The following is a 20498-nucleotide window of genomic DNA, read 5'->3' on the forward strand; positions in this document are numbered from 1 at the left end:
TAGTCTCTGTCCGTGACTCCATGCCACCCTCACTAACATCAGTTGTGCCTGTGTCTGCTCGTGTTCTAAACTCGTCCTCTACCATGGCTACAACCTCAACCTCTCTATTTGCTTGGTCGACCCAATCAAGGTTCTCATCACTAATGACAAGATCCATATCCTTAGTGATCCACACAAAGTGTTAGATGTGAGAAAAACAACAATAGAAGGGGTGTGGGGAAACGCGCTTGTGTTTCCCTGCAGGTCTGAAGTGGGGGTTCCGGGCTATGCCCCCGCCCACCCCAAAAACAAACAAAAAAGAGAGAAAAACATCAAAAAATGTTCGTTTGTCATTTTCTAAGATTTAAAGAGAAAAAAAATTGAATCTAGCCGGGTCCAAGCATAAGGACTCGCTGGGTCCAAGTCGAGTCTACGAGTCCCTGGACTCTTAGATGAGTCCAAGTCTGGGCCCCTGGGACTCGCCCAGGGTCACCCAACTCGGGACTCACAGAGTTCTGGCAAGTCCAAGATCTCTGTGTCAAATTATCTAATTATCAGCAGATCATATTTTAAATGTTGTGATTCCAATGTATGTAGCTACCTTGAATTTCTAATTGATTTCTCCTGAGCATGCTTAGAAGCTAATCAAAATTTAGGGAAAGAAAATTGGTTAGTAAACAATATCAGATTCTGAGACAATTCAACTCTTTACACTTGCCACGTGGTTAATGATGAAATTCAGTTATATATACATGAAAAAACAGTTAGAAATTCACATGAGAGGATATTACAAAGAAAGAATATTTTCTTGTAATTTGCAGTTACAATTCTATGTGAACAAATCAAGCTGATCAGACATGAGCATCTCAACTTCATCATTCCAATCAATAGTTACAGGCATAGATGCCTTCTGGTTGCAGCACACCTCAAGATTATCAGATTTAAAGGAGGTTCCTGCCTCTGGATTTTGTCTAGCAGCTGCCTCTTCCAAGATATTATCCTTAACATTAGAAATTCTTATTGAAGCAGTCCTGTTATGTGTTGCTTGTTCACTACCATCTTCCTGTGTAGGAATTTTTATGCCCTCCAAGTTGTTATTAATGGTGACACGATGTTGAAGAACACCATCATTAGGTGTAGCAGTTGCCTTTGTATCAAGCAACCTGCTACGCAGCATATGGTCCATCCCCTTATGTTTTTTGGGGCTGATGGAGGTATCACATTGGGGAGCTCTTTTGTTTGATAATGGTGCAGTTTCCGCTTCCATGAAAATATCTGAATTGGCAAAAATTAGAGCTATGACACTACCCATAACATTTATGATCCTAAGAATGCAGGATATGAGCTTTGGTTCCTTATACATAGTTTGAAGAAACGGAAGTACAAATTATACTTTTATATCTGCAAAATGAAAATAATAGAATATAAAAATTGACCAGATATAACTTACCTGTACCAAGGTTTCTCCAGTTTTTGCTAGATGATGCCCCCTTTTGTCTCTCAAGCAAACAGCTGCCCTTTTTGAAAACCTGTTGGCATGAGAACACTTAAAAACATTTTTGGCAGCACATAAAATGTTTATGCAAAAAGCTGACAGTAATTGTCAGCATAGACATGATAGACTTGTATCCACCTTTTAATAGAAAGGTTAAAACAAAATACAACAGCAACAAGAAATATTATGAGTCATGCTATTTTGAAAAAGCTTTACCTACATACCAAAGCAAAAACCCAATGTTTCAGATGTATAATCAACTCAAAGCAACTGTCTCAGGGAGGATAAGAGCGTCCAAGACAAACAGACATTTTGGGGTCACATTTAGGGAACTGAGAATTAAAAAAAAAAATCAATAAAATCCCTTTATAATAAATGATAAAAGAGAGGCACACAAACTAAAAGAACCAACATCTCTAAGGAAAGACTTGTATGAGGTAGTACTATGCATCTTAAAGCAGATAATAATACAGGCATGGTGGTAAAATAAAAATGTAACAGTGATCATCAGCAAGAATAACACCAAAAACCCATTTTCACATTGAAAATTCCTTCAAAAGCTTTTCTACAACTGATTTGCTTATACATTTCTCTTAAGAGGATTGACAAGTCTTTGAATTATTTAAAGCTTGATGAAAGGATCAAAGCCCAAAGAGGCACAAATTGGAACAATATTTCAGGTTAATGGAAAAACAACCCCCCTTGTGAGCTCTGACAAGGTAGGAATCTTTCACCAAACCAGTGTCTTGCTTGGCATTTACCTAAAAAACTACCTTTTACCTTCTGTACTTCAGGGTAGATATTAAGAGGCAATGATATTGGTAATTGCACTTTTTCATTTCAAACAACTAAATCCTGTAAGGCTCAAAACGATGAGATTGATTCCTTAAATATTTAACTGTAGAATGAAAATTCATGTTTACAATAAAGGTGCCATGACAATCCAGTGAAATAATTGTGAACTTGATTTTGAATGTTATGGTTTAAGCCGTTTTTAATAATGCATCTACTAGAACTAGAAAACAAATAAATAAAAGAGATTCAAGAATGACAATATTCTTCTCTACAACCACATGAACCTCATCATTTAGATCAGCAACATTATTCAACTTCACCATTGTACATTGTAGAATAAAGATTTAGTCAAATTGGTGAGAATTTCGTGTTGGAGAAAACATAATAATAAAATTATGAAAAATGGTGTGCGCCATGAAGGTCCATGTGGTCTCCAAGGCCTTAATTTTGGCTTGGTGGCAGGGGCTCCAACCCTCTCAACCCCATGGTGAGAATTTGGAGTTGAAGAAAACATAGTAAAAAAATTATGAACAATGGTGTACACCATGAAGGTCCATGTGGTCTGGAAGGCCTTAATTTGGGCTTGGTGGCAGGGGTTCCAACCCCGTCAACCCTGCCCTATTGCTACAAGGAATGTGCCAAAGGTGATGTCCCTAGACCCTACAATGGACACTACACCTCAAACATGTTGGGGACTCCAGCCCCAAACACCATCTCATCACTGTCCTCAAATCAAGGTCTTTAGTTCCCTATCTCTCTGAAACTCCATGGAACTATAGTATATGCAATACTTAACACAGTGATACAAAATTAAAAAGACAATCAACAAAATTTATTGTTAAAACTAAATATCCTATCTTGTGAAACCATAAACTTTGTGAACTGCTGACCTGAATCTTTGCTAAATAATTTGTTTGAAATAGCTGTCATGAGGAATTTGTCATCAATTTTAAAGTCCACAAATGCTTTGCAGCACCATCTTTCAAAAGCTAAGTAATTTACCCATATGCTCCTCGCGCCATTAGGGAACTCAATTTGAAAGCTAAATCTAATATTATAATTAAACAGGGCCTGATGTTTTGGGCCTTGATTTTATATTGTCAAGTTAATGATTACAAAATAGCAAGAAACAAGAAGATCATTGGAAGGAACACAAGCACCTTCTTATTCAAATCCAATGGCATCATATGTTGGCCATCATGAGAAATTTGGCATGTGATATGCCTTTCTATGCTCGCATCAAAGAGCAAAGCATGTTTCTCGTTCTTCTTACAGCTACTCCTTCATGCTCCTTGTCATTATCAACCTCAATCTAGAAGCTAAATAAATTAAATTTGGCCTCAATTTATATTGTGAAGTTCATGATTCACAATGGCAATATATGGGGAGATAGCTCGAAACAACAAAAGCAACTCATTTCATAAATCTAAAGGTATCCTACAAGTGATGTGCTTTAGGCATAAGGAATGTGATAATTATTTTATTTGAACATTGTAGGCACATTTTGGTCAAGGTTGAGATAATTCCTATATGCATCGATATCCTCTCATTACCAATTCTTTCTAATCACAAATATCCCTTCGCTCCAACCAAAGCATCTCCCTCTTAATCATGTATATAAGCATATGAAAAAAGTTACCACCTTTTTTTGGTTGGCTATACATGATAAAAATTTAACAGAAGTCACACTATAGCACAACATTCTTAGGGTACTAGGAGCAACTTCTTCCATATCTCCATTACATGCCTATCGAGTTAAGTTTCTGAAACAATGAATGCTTTTCCATTGGAGATTGCAGAATAGTTTACTTTTTTTCCTCATTCGTATTATCAATTGAGAATCCCATATGCATTACAATTTATGGACAGTGATTCTTTGCTTGATTTATTAGGCCATACAAAATTCTCAAGCATGTCAAGGAAGTCATCTGCCATACTAAGCTATAAGGTGAATTTGAAAGAATCATTCAAAATACAAAATTAGCAGACTCATACTAGCCTTTCAATGGAGCATCTACAAACTCAACTCCTCAGCCTGTTAATAAAGCTTGTTAAAGTTTTGCTTCCATGGCTCTTTGTATGGTCTCTCACTTTCGTCTGCATCAGCTTTGTGCACTCATAGAGGGGTCCTCCACTCATGTGGTTATTTGTAATCGAACTGAAAAAAAATTCTCTTTTTGGGGGCATGTTGTCAGCATAAATTGCCTATTGTTATGTTTGATAATATTTGTTATCCGACAAGGTATTAATTAATTGTATTAAGTGGGTTGTCAGTCTCGGTTGGTTATGTGTCAGTTGGTTGACGGTTGTGTACCTCTCGGCAACCGTCAGGTCCTTTAAATATGTTGTGTACTGTCAAGGAAGGGGATGGTATTGTCGGATCTAGTGTAATCCTTGGCCGACCATCTTTGGTCTCTTCTCTGTAATAATTGAATGTGCGAATAAAGATATATTTTCTGTCGTGTCTGGTATGCATTGTCATGTACATTATTATTTCATGTACTTAATTTACCAGTTGTACCAGCAAACATTTTGGCGTCGTTGCCTTAAAAGAAATCGGGTCAACCTTAAGTGATTCATGTCCGTAGATCCCATCAAAGGTGAGAAGAGGCCATAGGGTGGTCAAGACCAAGCGATTAGGTGATCTGCCAACCCTCGGTCGGAGGGAGCACAGAGACGAGTCGAAGCCTGGAAGTACTCGGAGTGTTGGGACGCTGGAGGTGGACGTGTAGAGGACGCGCGTGTATCTGAGAGTGCAAGGAAAGCACCGGAACGTAGCGGTCGGAACAGTTCACTCAGGTCCGACACACCTGGAAGGCTGGAAGTACTCGAAGTGTTGGGGATGTTGAAGGTGGACGGGTAGAGGATGCCTGCGTGGCCGAGAGTGCAGGGAAAGCACCGGAACGTAGCGGTTGAAACGGTCCACCCAAGTCCGGCACACAAGGCGAATACACACGTACCTTCTGAGTGAAAATAATGTTGAACACCCAAGAGAAGCAGAAACTACTGAAGTTCACGGGAGACGGGTCGAAGGACCCGGTACGGCATTGCAAAACATGCATAACCATTTGGGAGGCAAATGGCCATGATGACAGGGACTACTGGCTAAAGGCATTTCCGGCCACCCTTCGGGGGATCACCATTGACTGGTACACAAACCTCGACGCCCAACACAAGACGAGATGGAGTGATCTGAAGAAGGTGTTCCAAGAGGAATTCAAACTCTTGAGGGATGATAATGAGATCGTGGCCGAAATCTATAATACTAAGCAAGGGAAAAATGAGAGTATACGTGCTTACAACCATAGGCTCAAAGAACTATTGAACAAGATGGAAAACCAGCCAGCCGACAAGTTGAAGAAGAGGTGGTTCATGGAGGGATTGATACCCTCACTGCGCAAGAAGATGAAAGTAGTGCCTCCATCCTCATACGCCGATGCGTACAATCGAACAATGGACATCGAGAGTGAAAATAAAACCTCCTCCCGAGAGAAGAGGAAGACCAATGATGATGAGAGCACCGAAGGTAGCAGTGACGAAGAATCCAAAACCGTACGAGCCGTTCGACGGGATATGTTGAGAATGATGAAAGAATTGAAGGCTGAGAAAGGAACCAGCAATGAAGGTAATGAACTATGGTGTATTGAGTGCAAAAGGGAGGGGCACACGAAAGCTAATTGTCCTAGAAATATGTTTTGTAAAATTTGTCGAGTGCTAGGGCATTCAATAAGGAGTGCCCGTACAATTTGAAGATGAGAAGTACACAAATACTCTTCACACAGGGAGAGTCCAGCCCATCGAAATCACAGAATGTATCGCCAAGTGGTTATGGAAATCAACGAGGGCGAAACCAAATACGGTACAACTCCAAAGGACGTCCTATCATACAGTGCCGACAATGTAGTGAATGGGGACACTTTGCGAGAGACTGCCATAACAAGAAAGACAACATACAATTATTGTGCAAATGGTGTGGACCAGGTGACCATGAAGACACCAACTGCCCGAATCAGAAGGGTATTAATATGCTGGACATGGAGGAACAAGAGGACGTAGTTTTGGCAATCACAAGAGCACAAACAAAGAAGGCAATGTATTCAAACTCTAGTACGAAAAAGGAACAAGCCGAAGTAGAACAAGTGTTGGCGAAGGAACGAGTAACTTCCAATAGAACTGCAAGTATGTCATTGCGGGAGTCAAAGAAGAACATAGTCTGGCAGGTGCTACAAACAACCGTACCCATCAAGGTGGCAGACCTTCTTCAAACTATGCCGCAACTGAGAATGGCAATTGCCAACACAGTCAGTGACGACACAGTTTTCCAGAACCAATGTAAGCCACACGAGGAGGAACTAACAGGAAAACAATCAGCCAAAGGGAATGAGTCAAGTGATCCAATGTTGTTTACGGTGAGCATCGGGAGGAAGCCGGCGGTCGTCGAGATGGAAATAATGGGGAAGAAGTTGACAAACACCATTGTCAATGGAGGCTCGGGAGTAAATGTACTGCCAGAAGACACATGGAAATGTCTGGGGAAGCCGAAGCTTTGGCTGCCAACCTTCCACTTGGTAGGTGCCGACTAGCACGACATCCAGCCGTTGGGAACATTGATGGCACAAAAAGTAACGATTGGGACACAACAATTTTTCTTGGACTTTGTAGTTATCTGGTTATAGAAGAAGGCATACAATGCACTTCTCGGGAGGGGATGGTTGGTTACTGCAAAGGCGAATCATAACTAGAAGCGAAACACACTCTCGATCGAGAGTGACGGGAGGAAGCACGTCATTGACTTGAGGAACCAGGCGGTGAGTGAAAAACTGGCACCCTCGGACTCTGAGTCTGAGGGTGGAGAGTTAGGTATGGACGGAGGAAGGAAAGGCAGGAAACCCAACAATGAAGGGGTGCTCAAACTAGAAGATTGCTTTGAAGATGAGACGAGTTCTCTTAATGGATTATTCCACTGGCAGATGGAGGATTATGAAGTTTTCCACCCCGACTGTAACATGCTACAAATTGGCCAAATTGAGGAAGTACAAAGTCCGTCATACGATATTCATCTATGCACATCCGGCGTTGGTGTGTCTGGGTTGTACGAACAGTTACCAAGTGAGCCTGTACCGTATGAACAGAGGCCGCCGAATGGGAATGGGGAAGTATCTAAGGTGTATGAAGAAGATTCACAGGGCAAGGATCTGAAATTGGATGCTGTAGAGCCTAGTGGAGATACCCCAAAGAAGTTAATACTATACGCTAAACAGTTCACATCAGCCGAAAGCAATTCAGCCGTACGGTTCAGAGCATACAAGAGCAAGTTGGCTTCTAAGGGTCCAGGTTGTGTCAATGTGATGAGGTTACCACATGAAGCTAAGAGCCCCAACTACACCGTACAAACTAAAGAAGCCGAGTGTTGGAGATCCGTACGGTCAAGGGAGAGCCGAGGAAGCAGATTTGACAGCAGGACAAAATCGAGAGAGGGAAGGAACATTCCCATCGAGCCACAAGAGAAGTCGAATCCGTACGGTGCAGGTGAAGAAGCAAAAATGTTGTACGTCATACGGTCAACAAGTACGGTTGACACACAGGCGCATAGCACCATTCCGCACGGCAAGGCGAGGAGTCAGTACGGCGTACGGCAGAGCACCATTCCGTACGTCGTACGATCAACGAGAACGGTTGACACATGGGCGCATCACACCATTCCGTACGACAAGGCGTGGAATCCGTACGGTGTGCGACATAGCACCATTCCGTACAGCGCACGGCAGAGCACCATTATGTACGACATACCTCACCCGTACGGCTACCTAGTTCAATCAACTTGTACGGCGTAGCTCATCCAACCATTTCGTATGGCATAACCCATTCATTCAACCCATACGACATACGACATAAACTACATAGAGAAAAGGGTACGGTGTACGATGAAACCGTACGACAGATATGGCACAAGAGGCATTGTACGACATACATGGAAGCCGTATGAACATCGTACATGAGGCATCGTACGGTTTACAAGGATGCAGTCAAGGAGAGGTCGTTTGACCACGCTACAATTACGGCAACCAAAGGCGGAGGCGATACAACAACCAAGAGCAATCTGTACGGACCACAGGAGGAATACCGTACGGTCAAGGAAGCAATATATCAAAAACTCGAAGGCATCAGCTTTGAGTTGGATGAAGGGAGTCTCAAGCCACACACCTATGCATCGTACAACCAAGAGAGAAGCACAAGTCTATAAAGAACAAGTCAGAAAACACAATTCCCGTACCAAAGAATGCACCTTGATCAGAATTTTGACTTCATTGACCTCGCCCCTAACGTCTTAAAAAAGCAGAAAATTGATGCACGCCATGGAGTTCCGTGTGGGTTCGAAGGTTGTAATTCGGAAGACGACTTTTTTCTTGGGGGGGGGATGATGTTGTCGGCATAAATTGCCTATTGTTATGTTTGATAATATTTGTTATCCGACAAGGTATTAATTAATTGTATTAAGTGGGTTGTCAGTCTCGGGTGGTTATGTGTCGATTGGTTGACGGTTGCGTACCTCTGGGCAACCGTCGGGTCCTTTAAATATGTTGTGTACTGTCAAGGAAGGGGATGGTATTGTCGGATCTAGTGTAATCCTTGGCCGACCATCTTTGGTCTCTTCTTGTAATAATTGAATGTGCGAATAAAGATATATTTTATGCCGTGTTTGGTATGCATTGTCATGTACATTATTATTTCCTGTACTTAATTTACCAGTTGTATCAGCAAACAGGGCAGATTATGGTAACTAATAACATTATAAATGTTGTTGCATCCTTCAATCCTCCATTGGAAAAAGGGTCATTGATTCCTCGAAACAACAATCCAAACACTTGAGTGTTTTCACAATCTATCTGCACTTAATGAATGTTATTTGCCTAGACTTGTAGCCACTTTTCCATATTGACATTTATAAAGTTATGCCTGCTACCTGGTGTAGAATAAGTTTTGACTTTTATATCTAATTAAATGTATGGTCTAAAAAACATGTTCATTTACTCCATCATTAAGGAAGAAACAATATTGTAAATGAAACAGTATGCTAGCTAAACATTACTAGAGCTGGGTTTTAAACTTTTACGTAAAGAAACTAAGCTATCAAAATGACAAATAAGGAAAGAAGAGCAACCTTGATTCAATAGTTGGACCAGAAGGTTGACACAAATAGTGGAAGGCTGGAACAACAATGCACAAATGATCTAGAACAGCTTCTTCACAAAAATCTAGAATAGCGCAGTGGAGACCACTACAGTGCAGTTACGACTGCATCAGCATGACAGTGAGCCAGTACAGAAAACAAGAAGTGTACAGAAACAAGAGAATCAACTTCAAGAATAAAAAAACTGTAAATCACATTAGTGAACCACTTAATTCTTATACGAAGAAATAGTATTGATGTTCATAAAATAATATGCTTAAAAGCAAACATTAACGTAGAAATGTGAAGCTATATGAGTTCTCAAAATTATGACAGCAATTGCATATGAAGAAACTAAGCAAGTAAATGACTAAAACAAACACATAAAGAGTGGAATAACAAAAAGTTCACCATGGAGAAATCCAATGTGGGAAAACTCCAAAGGAGTGGAGTTGGACCGCCTTGTCCCCATTATCATCATACAAGCCAATCGCTCCCATGGGACCTTTGAGAACACTATGGGTCTTTGAACCACTTCAACAATGCTATCACAAACTCACTTTACTTTAAACCTCAGTTTCTAGTTCGGCTATGAGTTTAAATTCAAGTATATCAATATTGTGACATTTTCCCAATGTATAAATGTACAATATATATATAATTTGCAGCAAAAAAAAATGTATCGAACTTAAAAAGTGCAGTTGGTGGTGATAAAGAGTGGCCCAATGAAGCAATAGTCTGCAAAAAATCGCAATTATACCCGATTAATCCTGAATCTTGGAGCTAGCCGATTTATTCCCCGAAAAAAATCCCGATTCATGAAAAAATCGTTGACCAAGCATTGACCCAATTTTCAAAGATTTTTTGCATTTAAATCACGTTGAAATCATGTTAAAAACCCAAAAAATGGCAAAAAAGTGAAAAAAATCATTGTAAAAACTTGCAAAACCCTAGAAAAACGTGTGAAATTACTGAATTGCTTATAAATAGGGTTGGTCTGAGACAAAATCAGAGTCAATGTTGAATCAACATTGAAAAAGTTTGTTATTTTGTCCATTTTCGGAGGGTTCATCATTCCCCACACTTCACTTGTTCAAACCCACGAGCTCAATGACCCAACAAAGGTAGAAAGCCCACAAGCTCAATGGCCCAGTAGGGGTTTGTGTAAATGTTTTCAATTTTCTATTCAATGAGCAAGATATATAATGTTATTGTATTTTTCATGTAATTGTCAATTCACTATATAATAAATCTGATTATTATATTCTATGTTGCAGGTGGAGAGAGAGCATTAATAATTTCGATGATTCTCAAACATCCACCGATCGGTATATATATATATGCAAGCAAGGGGATCAAGTAATACCTTGACCGGTCATGTCTATTAGACATGGCCAATCAAGATATTACTTGATTGTGCCTTTTCAAAACCATAATCGTACTTTACCGATACCAGTGAATGTATTTAACAAATACAACCGATACTAATCGGTGTTTGTGCATTACGGATTATGACCGATGCTAATCGGTATTTATGCATTGGTTAAGAACCTGATATTAATCGGGATTTGTTTGCAAGGTTATATATATACAAATCAAGGAATACGATCACAGCAAGATCGTATATGTAAATATCAACATAAGTTTGAATGATCATGCATACGATCATCATTATTGGTATAAGAAAAACCGATAATGCAATAACATATAGAAGAGCAATTATAATAATCATCAAACAAAGGAATGATAAATGAAGTCTTATCATAGTCTATCGATGAGATAGATGATTGAATGAGAGACTTCATTTATCTCTCATTCAATCATTTATCTTACTGAAGCTATCATGTATCAACACTCCCTCTTAGCTAGGGAAGATGAATGAAAGACAACATATCTAGCATCACATCTCTCATGATGGTCAGTATTCCTTATGTAGTCTTATAATATCACTCTCCAGAGGATCATATCACCTAGACATGTGACATGAAGTATCATCAATCATATGATACAAGAAATCACATCACCTAAGCATGTGATATGAAGTATCACCTAAACATGTGATACAAAAGTTCATCACATCAACTTGTGATGACAAGATATCACCTAAGCACATGATATCAGTATTGCAAAGTAAGCAATACTAAGGATAAATACATAAGAGTAATTAAATTCTCATTTTATCCAAATTGTGGTATGTGCACTAACATTTCCAAATGTCTTTACCACAACATAATCATGGCACATCCATGATATACCAGGAATCACACATGATATCTGGTTTGATCATTATAAGATCGTCACCTTATAATGTCTACATACAAGTGTTCATTATCTGAGAAATCGTCACCTCTTAGAAATGTACACAGGGGGTGGAGCCCATAAAAGTCATATCACGACGAAGAAGTTTACACATTAAACATCTTAATAATATAAGTACAGGAATACAAAGCAAATTAAATTTCAATCATACCAAGACCTTTTCTGAAGTGCTCAACTTTCACCCTGGAAAGTGGTTTGGTAAGAATATCTGTTGTCTGATCTCCTGTACAAATGTATTCCAACTGGATCACATTCCTGTCTACCATGTCTCGCACATAATGATATAGAATCTCAATATGTTTGGATTTGTCATGAAACACCAGATTCACTGAAAGTTTTATACAACTTTGGTTGTCACAATGAATAATTGTAGGTTTCATTGGTTCACCGAATAACCCCACAAGCAACTTCCTAAGCCATACTGCCTCTCGAGCAGCCATGGAAGCTGCAATGTATTCGGCCTCAGTGGAACTCTGTGCTACCGATGACAGTTTTCTGCTGATCTAGGATATCATGGTTGAACCTAAACTGAAACAGCATCCTGAGGTGCTTTTCCTGTTAGTTACACTTCCAGCCCAATCTGAATCTGTGAATCCATGTAAATCTAGTTCAACTCTCTCATATTTGAGACCAAGGTTTAGGGTACCTTGTAGATATCTCATGATATGTTTTACTGCTACCAGGTGTATCTCCTTTGGTTCACACATAAACTGACTCAAGGCATTAACTGCATAACAGATATCTAGTCTCGTATTTACCAAATACATCAACAACCCAATCATTTGCCTGTATAGAGTAGGATCTGAAGGTTGTGATTATGTTGTTGCTTCCTTAATTTTATGAAGGTTTGTTTCCAGTGGAGAGGTCATGGGTCTGCAGTTTAGCATTCCAAATCTCTTCAAAATGTCCAAGGTATACTTACCCTGGTTTAGTATAATGCCATCAAGAATTCTGCCATACTTCCAAACCTAGGAAGTAATGAAGGAGTCCCAAGTCCTTCATGTCAAATTCTTTAGCAAGGTCTTTCTTACACTGATCTATGAGGTGATCTTTTACTGTGATTAACAAATCATCAACATATAAAATCAATATCAACATATCACCTTTGTCTTGCTTATAGTAGAGATTTGGATCTGCATCATTCTTTGAGAAGCCTAGCCCTGAGAGATAAGTGTCAATTATTTCATACCAGGCCTTGGGAGCCTGTTTAAGCCCATAAAGAGCTTTCTTGAGTTTACACACATGAGACTCTACATCATGAATCTCAAACCCTTCAAGTTGCTCTAGATATACTTCTTGTGCAATCTTTCCATTAAGAAATGTTGTCTCTGCATCCATCTGATGTACTTCCCATCCTTTTGCTGCTACAATGGCTAAGACTGCTCTTACTGAGGTATATCTGGCTACAGGTGAAAAGGTTTCTTCATAATCAATTCCTTCCTTTTGTGAGAACCCTCTGGCTACAAATCTAGCCTTGTGTTTCTCAATGCTACCATTTGCAGCAAGTTTGATCTTTAAGAGCCATTTGGAGGAGACAACAGATTTTTCAGCTGGCCTAGGAACAATCTCCCAAACATCATTTTTCATAATGGACTGGTATTCCTCAAACATGGCATTCTTCCATACTTGATGTTCAAGTGCATCTGATACATTGGTAGGTTCAGCTTTTGAAAGATCATTCATGAGGGCAACATAGTTGGTGAATTTGTTAGGTCTTTTGCTTTCTCTGAAGGTTCCTGAAGGTGCAGCATACTTCTGAGCTTCTTCTACAGTTTTGGTGGCCCATAGTGGTCTTTTCTTGAGATTTTCTCTAGGTGGGTTTTGTATTTCACCTTCATTTTCCTCAAGATTCTTTGTTTGAAGCTCAGGGGTAGGATCTTCATCTATGCTAGGGGCAGGAACATGGACTTCAGGTTCCATGGAACTTTGGGCTCGTTTGAAGGCTAAGTCTTCCTCAAAAATTACATCCCTACTAAGTTCAATATGCCTCTAACCAGGTATATAGACTCTGTAAGCCTTGGAGGTTTCACTATACCCAACAAATATTCCCCTTTTTCCAGAAGGCTCTAGTTTTGATCTTTTCTCCTTAGGTACATGAAAATAAACAGGGCACCCAAATATCCTAAGATGGCGGATATCTGGCTTTACTTTAGTAAAAGCTTCCTCAGGAGTTTTATCTTCAAGATGAGAGTGAGGACATCTATTTTGTATATACACGGCAGTGCTGGTTGCTTCTGCCCAAAGATTGGTATTGAGGTTCTAATCTAGGATCATAGCTTTGGCAGCTTCTACAATTGTCCTATTTTTCCTCTCAGCTACCCCATTTTGTTGAGGATTATAAGGTATAGTAAGCTCCCTCTTAATCCCAGCATTTTTACAAAAAACTTTAAACAAATCTGAGGTGTATTCCCCCCCATTGTCAGTCCTTAAGGTTTTAACTATATTTCCTGAGTTTTCTGTTAGTGATTTAAATTCTTTAAACCTATTAAGGATCTCTTCTAATTCTTTACATTTCAGAAAGTAGATCCAAGTTTTCCTAGAGTAGTCATCAACAAATATTGCATAATACAAGAATCCCCCTAAAGAGGCTACAGACATAGGTCCACATACATCAGAGTGGACTAATTCTAAAACATTACTTGTTTTCCTAGTACTATTTTGAAAAGAACCCTTAGTATTTTTACCTAGGGCACGTCCCTTGCATGCCTCTGAATGATATTGCTTTAACTTGGGTAGACCTGTGACAAGGTTTCCCATTGATGATAAAGCTCTAAAATTCAAGTGACCTAGTCTTCTATGTCAAACTTCATTAGCATCTGCAACTTCATAGATTAAGGCTAGGTTGGGCTTTGTGCACAGCTCATATAAGTAGCCTTGTCTTTGACCAATGGTTTTAGCTTTCTTAATGGATGAATTCCTTGGCCAAGCCAACACTTTGTTGTCCATGAAGGTCACTTTGTACCCATTATCCTCTAGTGCTGAGATGGAGACTAGGTTTCTCTTGATGCCTGGTACATATAGTACTCCTTTAAGCTGCAATGATACGCTTGACTTCAGTTTGATGGTGCAGGTTCCAATTCCTCTGACTGGATGTGTAGAGTCATCTCCGATAGTCACTTCCTCATCATTCTCCTCTATCATGGAGTCTAGCACTTCTCTAAACCTTGTAATGTGTCTGGATGAGCCATTGTCGATCACCCATGAGTTAGCCTTGTTTGATGCTTGGTTTGTAAGTGCCGAGTAGAGTACATACTTCTCGGAGTCATCTCCTCCCTTTGATTTTCCAGTTTTGGCAAATGTGGCTTGTTGTTTAGCTCTTTCCGGACATTTAGCAACATAGTGCTCGAATTTTTCACACCTATAACATTGAATATGAGAGAGATCCTTTTGGGAGGTATTCTTGCCCTGACGACCTTTCCTCTTCCTAAACTGTTTCTTCTTGCTTTTCTTATTGGAGTTTGTATTTAGGACTTGGAGATCTTCATCTATATTCTTTTGTTTGATCCCTTTCTTATTTAACCTTAATTCTTCTTGGAGACAGTCTGCCCTTAACCTTTCAAACTTTGGATATTTACCCCTTGCACTGATGCCTTGGACGATCGTTTCCCATATACTAGGCAACCCATCTAGAGCAATGAGTGTTAATTCTTTGCTTTGGATCTCATATCCAAAGGTTGCTAGCTCATCCCTTAAGGCTGTTATCCGCATGAAGTAGGCATTGACTGACTCCCCTCTGATCATAGCTATATGATTTATTTCTCTTTAAAGCCAAGGTTCTACTTGCATTGGATATCTCGAATGCATCTTCAAGTGCTTTGAACATGTTGTAGGCCGTTTCATGTTTCCTTATGATGGGCATAATATTATTCCTCACCCCATCAACTATGATTTTGATGGCTTTTTCATTTCCCTCTATCCATGTCGCTTTGTTAGGTTCAGTCTCAGGTTCTGTAGTTTCATCTTTTACAAATGATTCAACTTTATTTTCTCTTAGAATCATCTTAATTCTGAACTTCCATGCTTAGAAATCATCGCCTCCTCCGAGTCTATCTTCGAATCTGATAGTGTTGGCCATTTGGAGAAATGTGATGTTGGATATATTCTTGACTTGAATTTTACACAAAATTGAAATGCAGCAGGTTCGATTTTACTATAGCTTTGATACCATGTAAATGTTTTCAATTTTCTATTCAATGAGCAAGATATATAATGTTATTGTATTTTTCAAGTAATTGTCAATTCACTATATAATAAATCTGATTATTATATTCTATGTTGCAGGTGGAGAGAGAGCATTAATAATTTCGATGATTCTCAAACATCCACTGATCGGTATATATATATATGCAAGCAAGGGGATCAAGTAATACCTTGACTGGTCATGTCTATTAGACATGGCCGATCAAGATATTACTTGATCGTGCCTTTTCAAAACCATAATCGTACTTTACCGATACCAATCGGTGTGAATGTATTTAACAAATACAACCGATACTAATCGGTGTTTATGCATTACGAATTATGACCGATGCTAATCAATATTTATGCATTGGTTAAGAACCCGATATTAATCGGGATTTGTTTGCAAGGTTATATATATACAAATCAAGGAATACGATCACAGCAAGATCGTATATGTAAATATCAATATAAGTTTGAATAATCATGCATACGATCATCATTATTGGTATAAGAAAAACCGATAATGCAATAACATATAGAAGAACAATTATAATAATCATCAGACAAAGGAATGATAAATGAAGTCTTATCATAGTTTATCGATGAGATAGATGATTGAATGAGAGACTTCATTTATCTCTCATTCAATCATTTATCTTACCGAAGCTATCATGTATCAACAGTTTGAACCTTGGTGGCTACCTCACCAATGGAGTTTTTCTACCACAACACTAAACATTCAAAGACATATTTAATATATGTAGATATAGATATATGATTTTTAATTTTTAATTGATACAGTTAATTTTTGCTCAAACAAAGACATACAATTCATTATGTGAGCAATACATCTAAAGTGCTCCACGAAATAAATCTGAATGACAACAAACCAGCTTACATAGTTGTAATAAAAGATCCTCCAACACACAATCATTAAAATTTGTCTCTACCTAAAATAGTAGTTGCAAGCTAGGTATTGCCAAAACCAGTGGCTTGCTAATCTTTTAAATCAGCTAAACAAATGTCTTTTATTGAATTCTACCCCGTATAAAAGACTTACCAATTGCCATCAGGGAATATAAAGCATTGCAACTATGGAATATGATTTGATAAGCTTTCTATATTGAACTACCCCTAGAAAACTCCTTGCCTCAATCACAATGAAAGTCTTGGATCACTTCAAAACGGCTTCCACGTTTACTAAATTCCTAACGATTGTTGGATCTCTGTCTGATAATTTTGATCTCAGCTACTTCATAGACTTAGCTAATCTTTGATCTCAGACTTAGACAACTATTTGGTGTATTGGTGACTGCCCTTTTAAAAATTTAAATGAATATTTGCCTATGTAATCAGCAATATGAATATAAACAACAAAAATTTATTTTCTACAATTCATGGGTTAAACTCCTTGTCTCAATCACAATTAAAGTCTTGGATCACTTCAAAATGGCTTCTACTTTTACTAAATTCCTAACAATAGTTGGATCTCTATCTGATAAACAGCTACTTCATAGACTTATCTAATACCCCTAGAAAACTCTTTGCCTCGATCACAATGAAAGTCTTGGATCACTTCAAAATGGCTTCCACTTTTACTAAATTCCTAACAGTAGTTGGATCTCAGTCTGATAAATTTTGATATTAGCTACTTCATAGACTTAGCTAATCTTTGATCTCAAACTTAGACAGCTATTTGGTGTATTTGGTGACTGCCCTTTTAAAAAGTTAAATGAATATTTGCCTATGGAATCAGCAACATGAATATAAACAACAAAATCTATTTTCTACAATTCATGGGTTAAACTCTATTTTATTTACTCTCTATATCTCTATTGTATGGAAATGCCTTCAAGTTTTAAAAAAAAAGTAGTTTGTGTCTATTTTTCTACAAATTTTTACGATTTTTTAAAATCCAATTTCTTACCCATTTTTTTCAAAAAATCTTATACTTTTGGTTTGCCAATTTTTTCCCCAATTGATTTTTGTTACTATGATATAAAGCATTGCAATTGTGGAATATGATTTGATAAGCTTTCTAAAATATTGAATTAACCCTACAAAACTCCTTGCCTCAATCACAATGAAATTCTTGGGTCACTTCAAAATGGCTTTCACTTTTACTATTTGTCTGTTACCTTTTGATCTCAGTTACTTCATAGACTTAGTTAATATTTGATCTTAGACAACTACTTGGTGTATTTGGTAACTGCCCTCTTAAAAAGTAAACTGATTATTTGCCTATGTAATCAGTAATATGAATATAAACAACAAAAATTATTTTCTACAATTCATGGGTTAAACTCTATTTTATTTGCTCTTTATATCTCTATGCTATGGAAATGCCCTGAAGTTATTTAATTTTCTACAATTTTTTCCGATTTTTTCCCAATTTTTTCAAAAAATCTTATACTTTTGATTTGCCGATTTTTTCCCTTAACGATTTTTGCTACAACTAATAATTTTCAATCACACATATATTCATGCAATTAATTAGAATTTCATTATCTAAAATCTAGCTCCCATGTTTTGATCTAATTTGTAATTAGTGTCGTTGAAAATTTTCCTTACTCCTTATGAATTTTTGTAATCGTATAACAACATTGCAATGACTCTTAACTATTTTTAAATTCGCTAAATATTTTTGTAAGGAACTTTCAAAGATACAAGTATTATTATCTATCTACAACTCATCTTTAAGACCTCTATCTTAAAAAAGCTCTTGAATATTCCTAAAAATGCCAGCTAGGAAATTTTAGGTACCTAGCACCTCCTAGCCATTGTGAAACTCCCATTCCATTATCCTAGCATCATGGTGCTTACATGTTCTGACAACGATAATCTTATCCCATCACTTGAGACAACATTTTCCAAGTTGGAAAAGGATTGTCAAAAGCTGATTCAAATTTTTTTAATCTAAAATTATAGCTCCACATCCACAAGCAAGGGTTGGAGAGCTGACAACAAACCCATCACCCACCGTATAATAATATCCCTGCACAATGTTTCTTGCAAACATCTCATTGGGCACAACAATCTCTAAGGTTTAGAGAATTGAAAAGTGTTTAGTTAAAAACTGGGAGAGAAAGCTTCATGCATGAGCTAAACAAAGTGTGCTTGCAACATGTTCCAACCAAGCCAAACATACCCATGTGGTATCCAAGGTAGTAGGGCCCTATCCCACACCCAAACCCATACCATCTAGCATGGTGATGGGCGCATCTTTGAACAACACAGCAACTTAGCTTTGAACAAACTAATTATTTTGGACAAATAGATTTTGGGTTTAATATTTTGACTAGAGCTTATTAAATTTCCCTAACTTTTATAGTAAAATTGAAAACCTAGTGTATAACAAATCGAGTTCACAAAATGTACAATAAATAGAAAAACATCTAGTATACTAAATGGGTTTGTAATACATGACAAATGCTACTACATCAACAATAACAAACTAAAATACAACAACATTTAAACCCACCATGATAAGCTGGGTTACTCAAATTGGAACAACTGCAATAAAATTAGAAACATCAACTACACAACCATAACAATAATTGAAGAATACAATGCTTGCATGTGCTACACTACTAAGTTGACACATTAAATTCCTCATGAATCCGCCACCATGAAAGCTCAAACATAACCTCTGAGTGAGATCATCCTTATGGCCAAAGGGGTCTCGTCCTTTAACACACAAAAAAGCAAAGGGTTTCCATCCTTTGATCTCTAGTAAAACCACGTGTTTTCATCCACAAATCTAGTTGCTTGAACATAAGGGTTTAGAATTGGTTCAATTAGGATTTGTCGATATTCAATATTATTTCTCTATGAAGCCTCTAGACCCTTAATAGCCCCAAAAAGAGTGTTGAAATATGCATTAAAGTCCTAGAAAACATGATTGGTACTCTATCGAGGATGCCCATATCTAACAAGCATCATTTTCCCTACAATTGCATTCAAAATCACACTCAGGTGTGCAAGGTTGTACACGAAAGGCATGGCAAATGGATTCCTTCGACTCACAAATATTCAATGCGATGATGACATGCGGTTGTGCAAGTTTTAAAGCCCTAACCATTGCATTAATGGCAACAAAGGTCATTTTCTCTAAATCCACTATTGGAGGTACACATTGATCCACATCCTAAATATTAAATAATGTTTTTGGGCAAAAGGGAATCCATTCTAGAAGTTGTGTCAAAACTACATATTAATGTTGCTTTGTGACAGACCTAGAGGTAGGTGAGGTGAACAATGAAAAATGGTGGGAGTGTTAAAGATCAAGTGTGAAAGACAACCCAAGACTGATACCACAAGTCAAAGATCAAGGTTTGGAGGTGATGCATACCAATCAAAGGTAATACGACTCTCCAACAAAAGCTTAAGAAGCAGAATTAGGCAAAAAGTGATGACGTGATAGAAAACTTCAAAGTCCTGATGGAAGAGGGAAAACAAGGAATGGCGCAAAGTATGCCCATATGGGGAATCCGGATACTCTAACAAGGATAAAAGTTTGAGAGTAAGGTACAAAACGTGCCCAAGTACAAGTAAGCC

At 38.1% G+C, this 20498-nt stretch overlaps 1 protein-coding gene across 2 annotated transcripts in view; it reads right to left on the bottom strand.

Annotated features, from left to right (window-relative positions):
• Nucleotides 1–692: 692 nt before the first annotated feature.
• The window catches only part of LOC131041003 (uncharacterized), a 108050-nt gene continuing 88244 nt past the window's right edge, over nucleotides 693–20498 (bottom strand). For both annotated transcript variants that reach the window (XM_057973981.2, XM_057973980.2), the window contains 2 exons: nucleotides 1430–1508; nucleotides 693–1254 (listed from right to left, as the gene is read on the bottom strand). In XM_057973981.2, coding sequence (XP_057829964.2) covers nucleotides 809–1254; nucleotides 1430–1508 — 525 coding nt within the window. In that variant the 3' untranslated portion in view covers nucleotides 693–808. The remainder of the gene's footprint in view (nucleotides 1255–1429; nucleotides 1509–20498) is intronic.

The sequence above is a fragment of the Cryptomeria japonica genome, chromosome 4 (genome assembly GCF_030272615.1).
Source record: "Cryptomeria japonica chromosome 4, Sugi_1.0, whole genome shotgun sequence".
Lineage (NCBI taxonomy): Eukaryota > Viridiplantae > Streptophyta > Pinopsida > Cupressales > Cupressaceae > Cryptomeria > Cryptomeria japonica.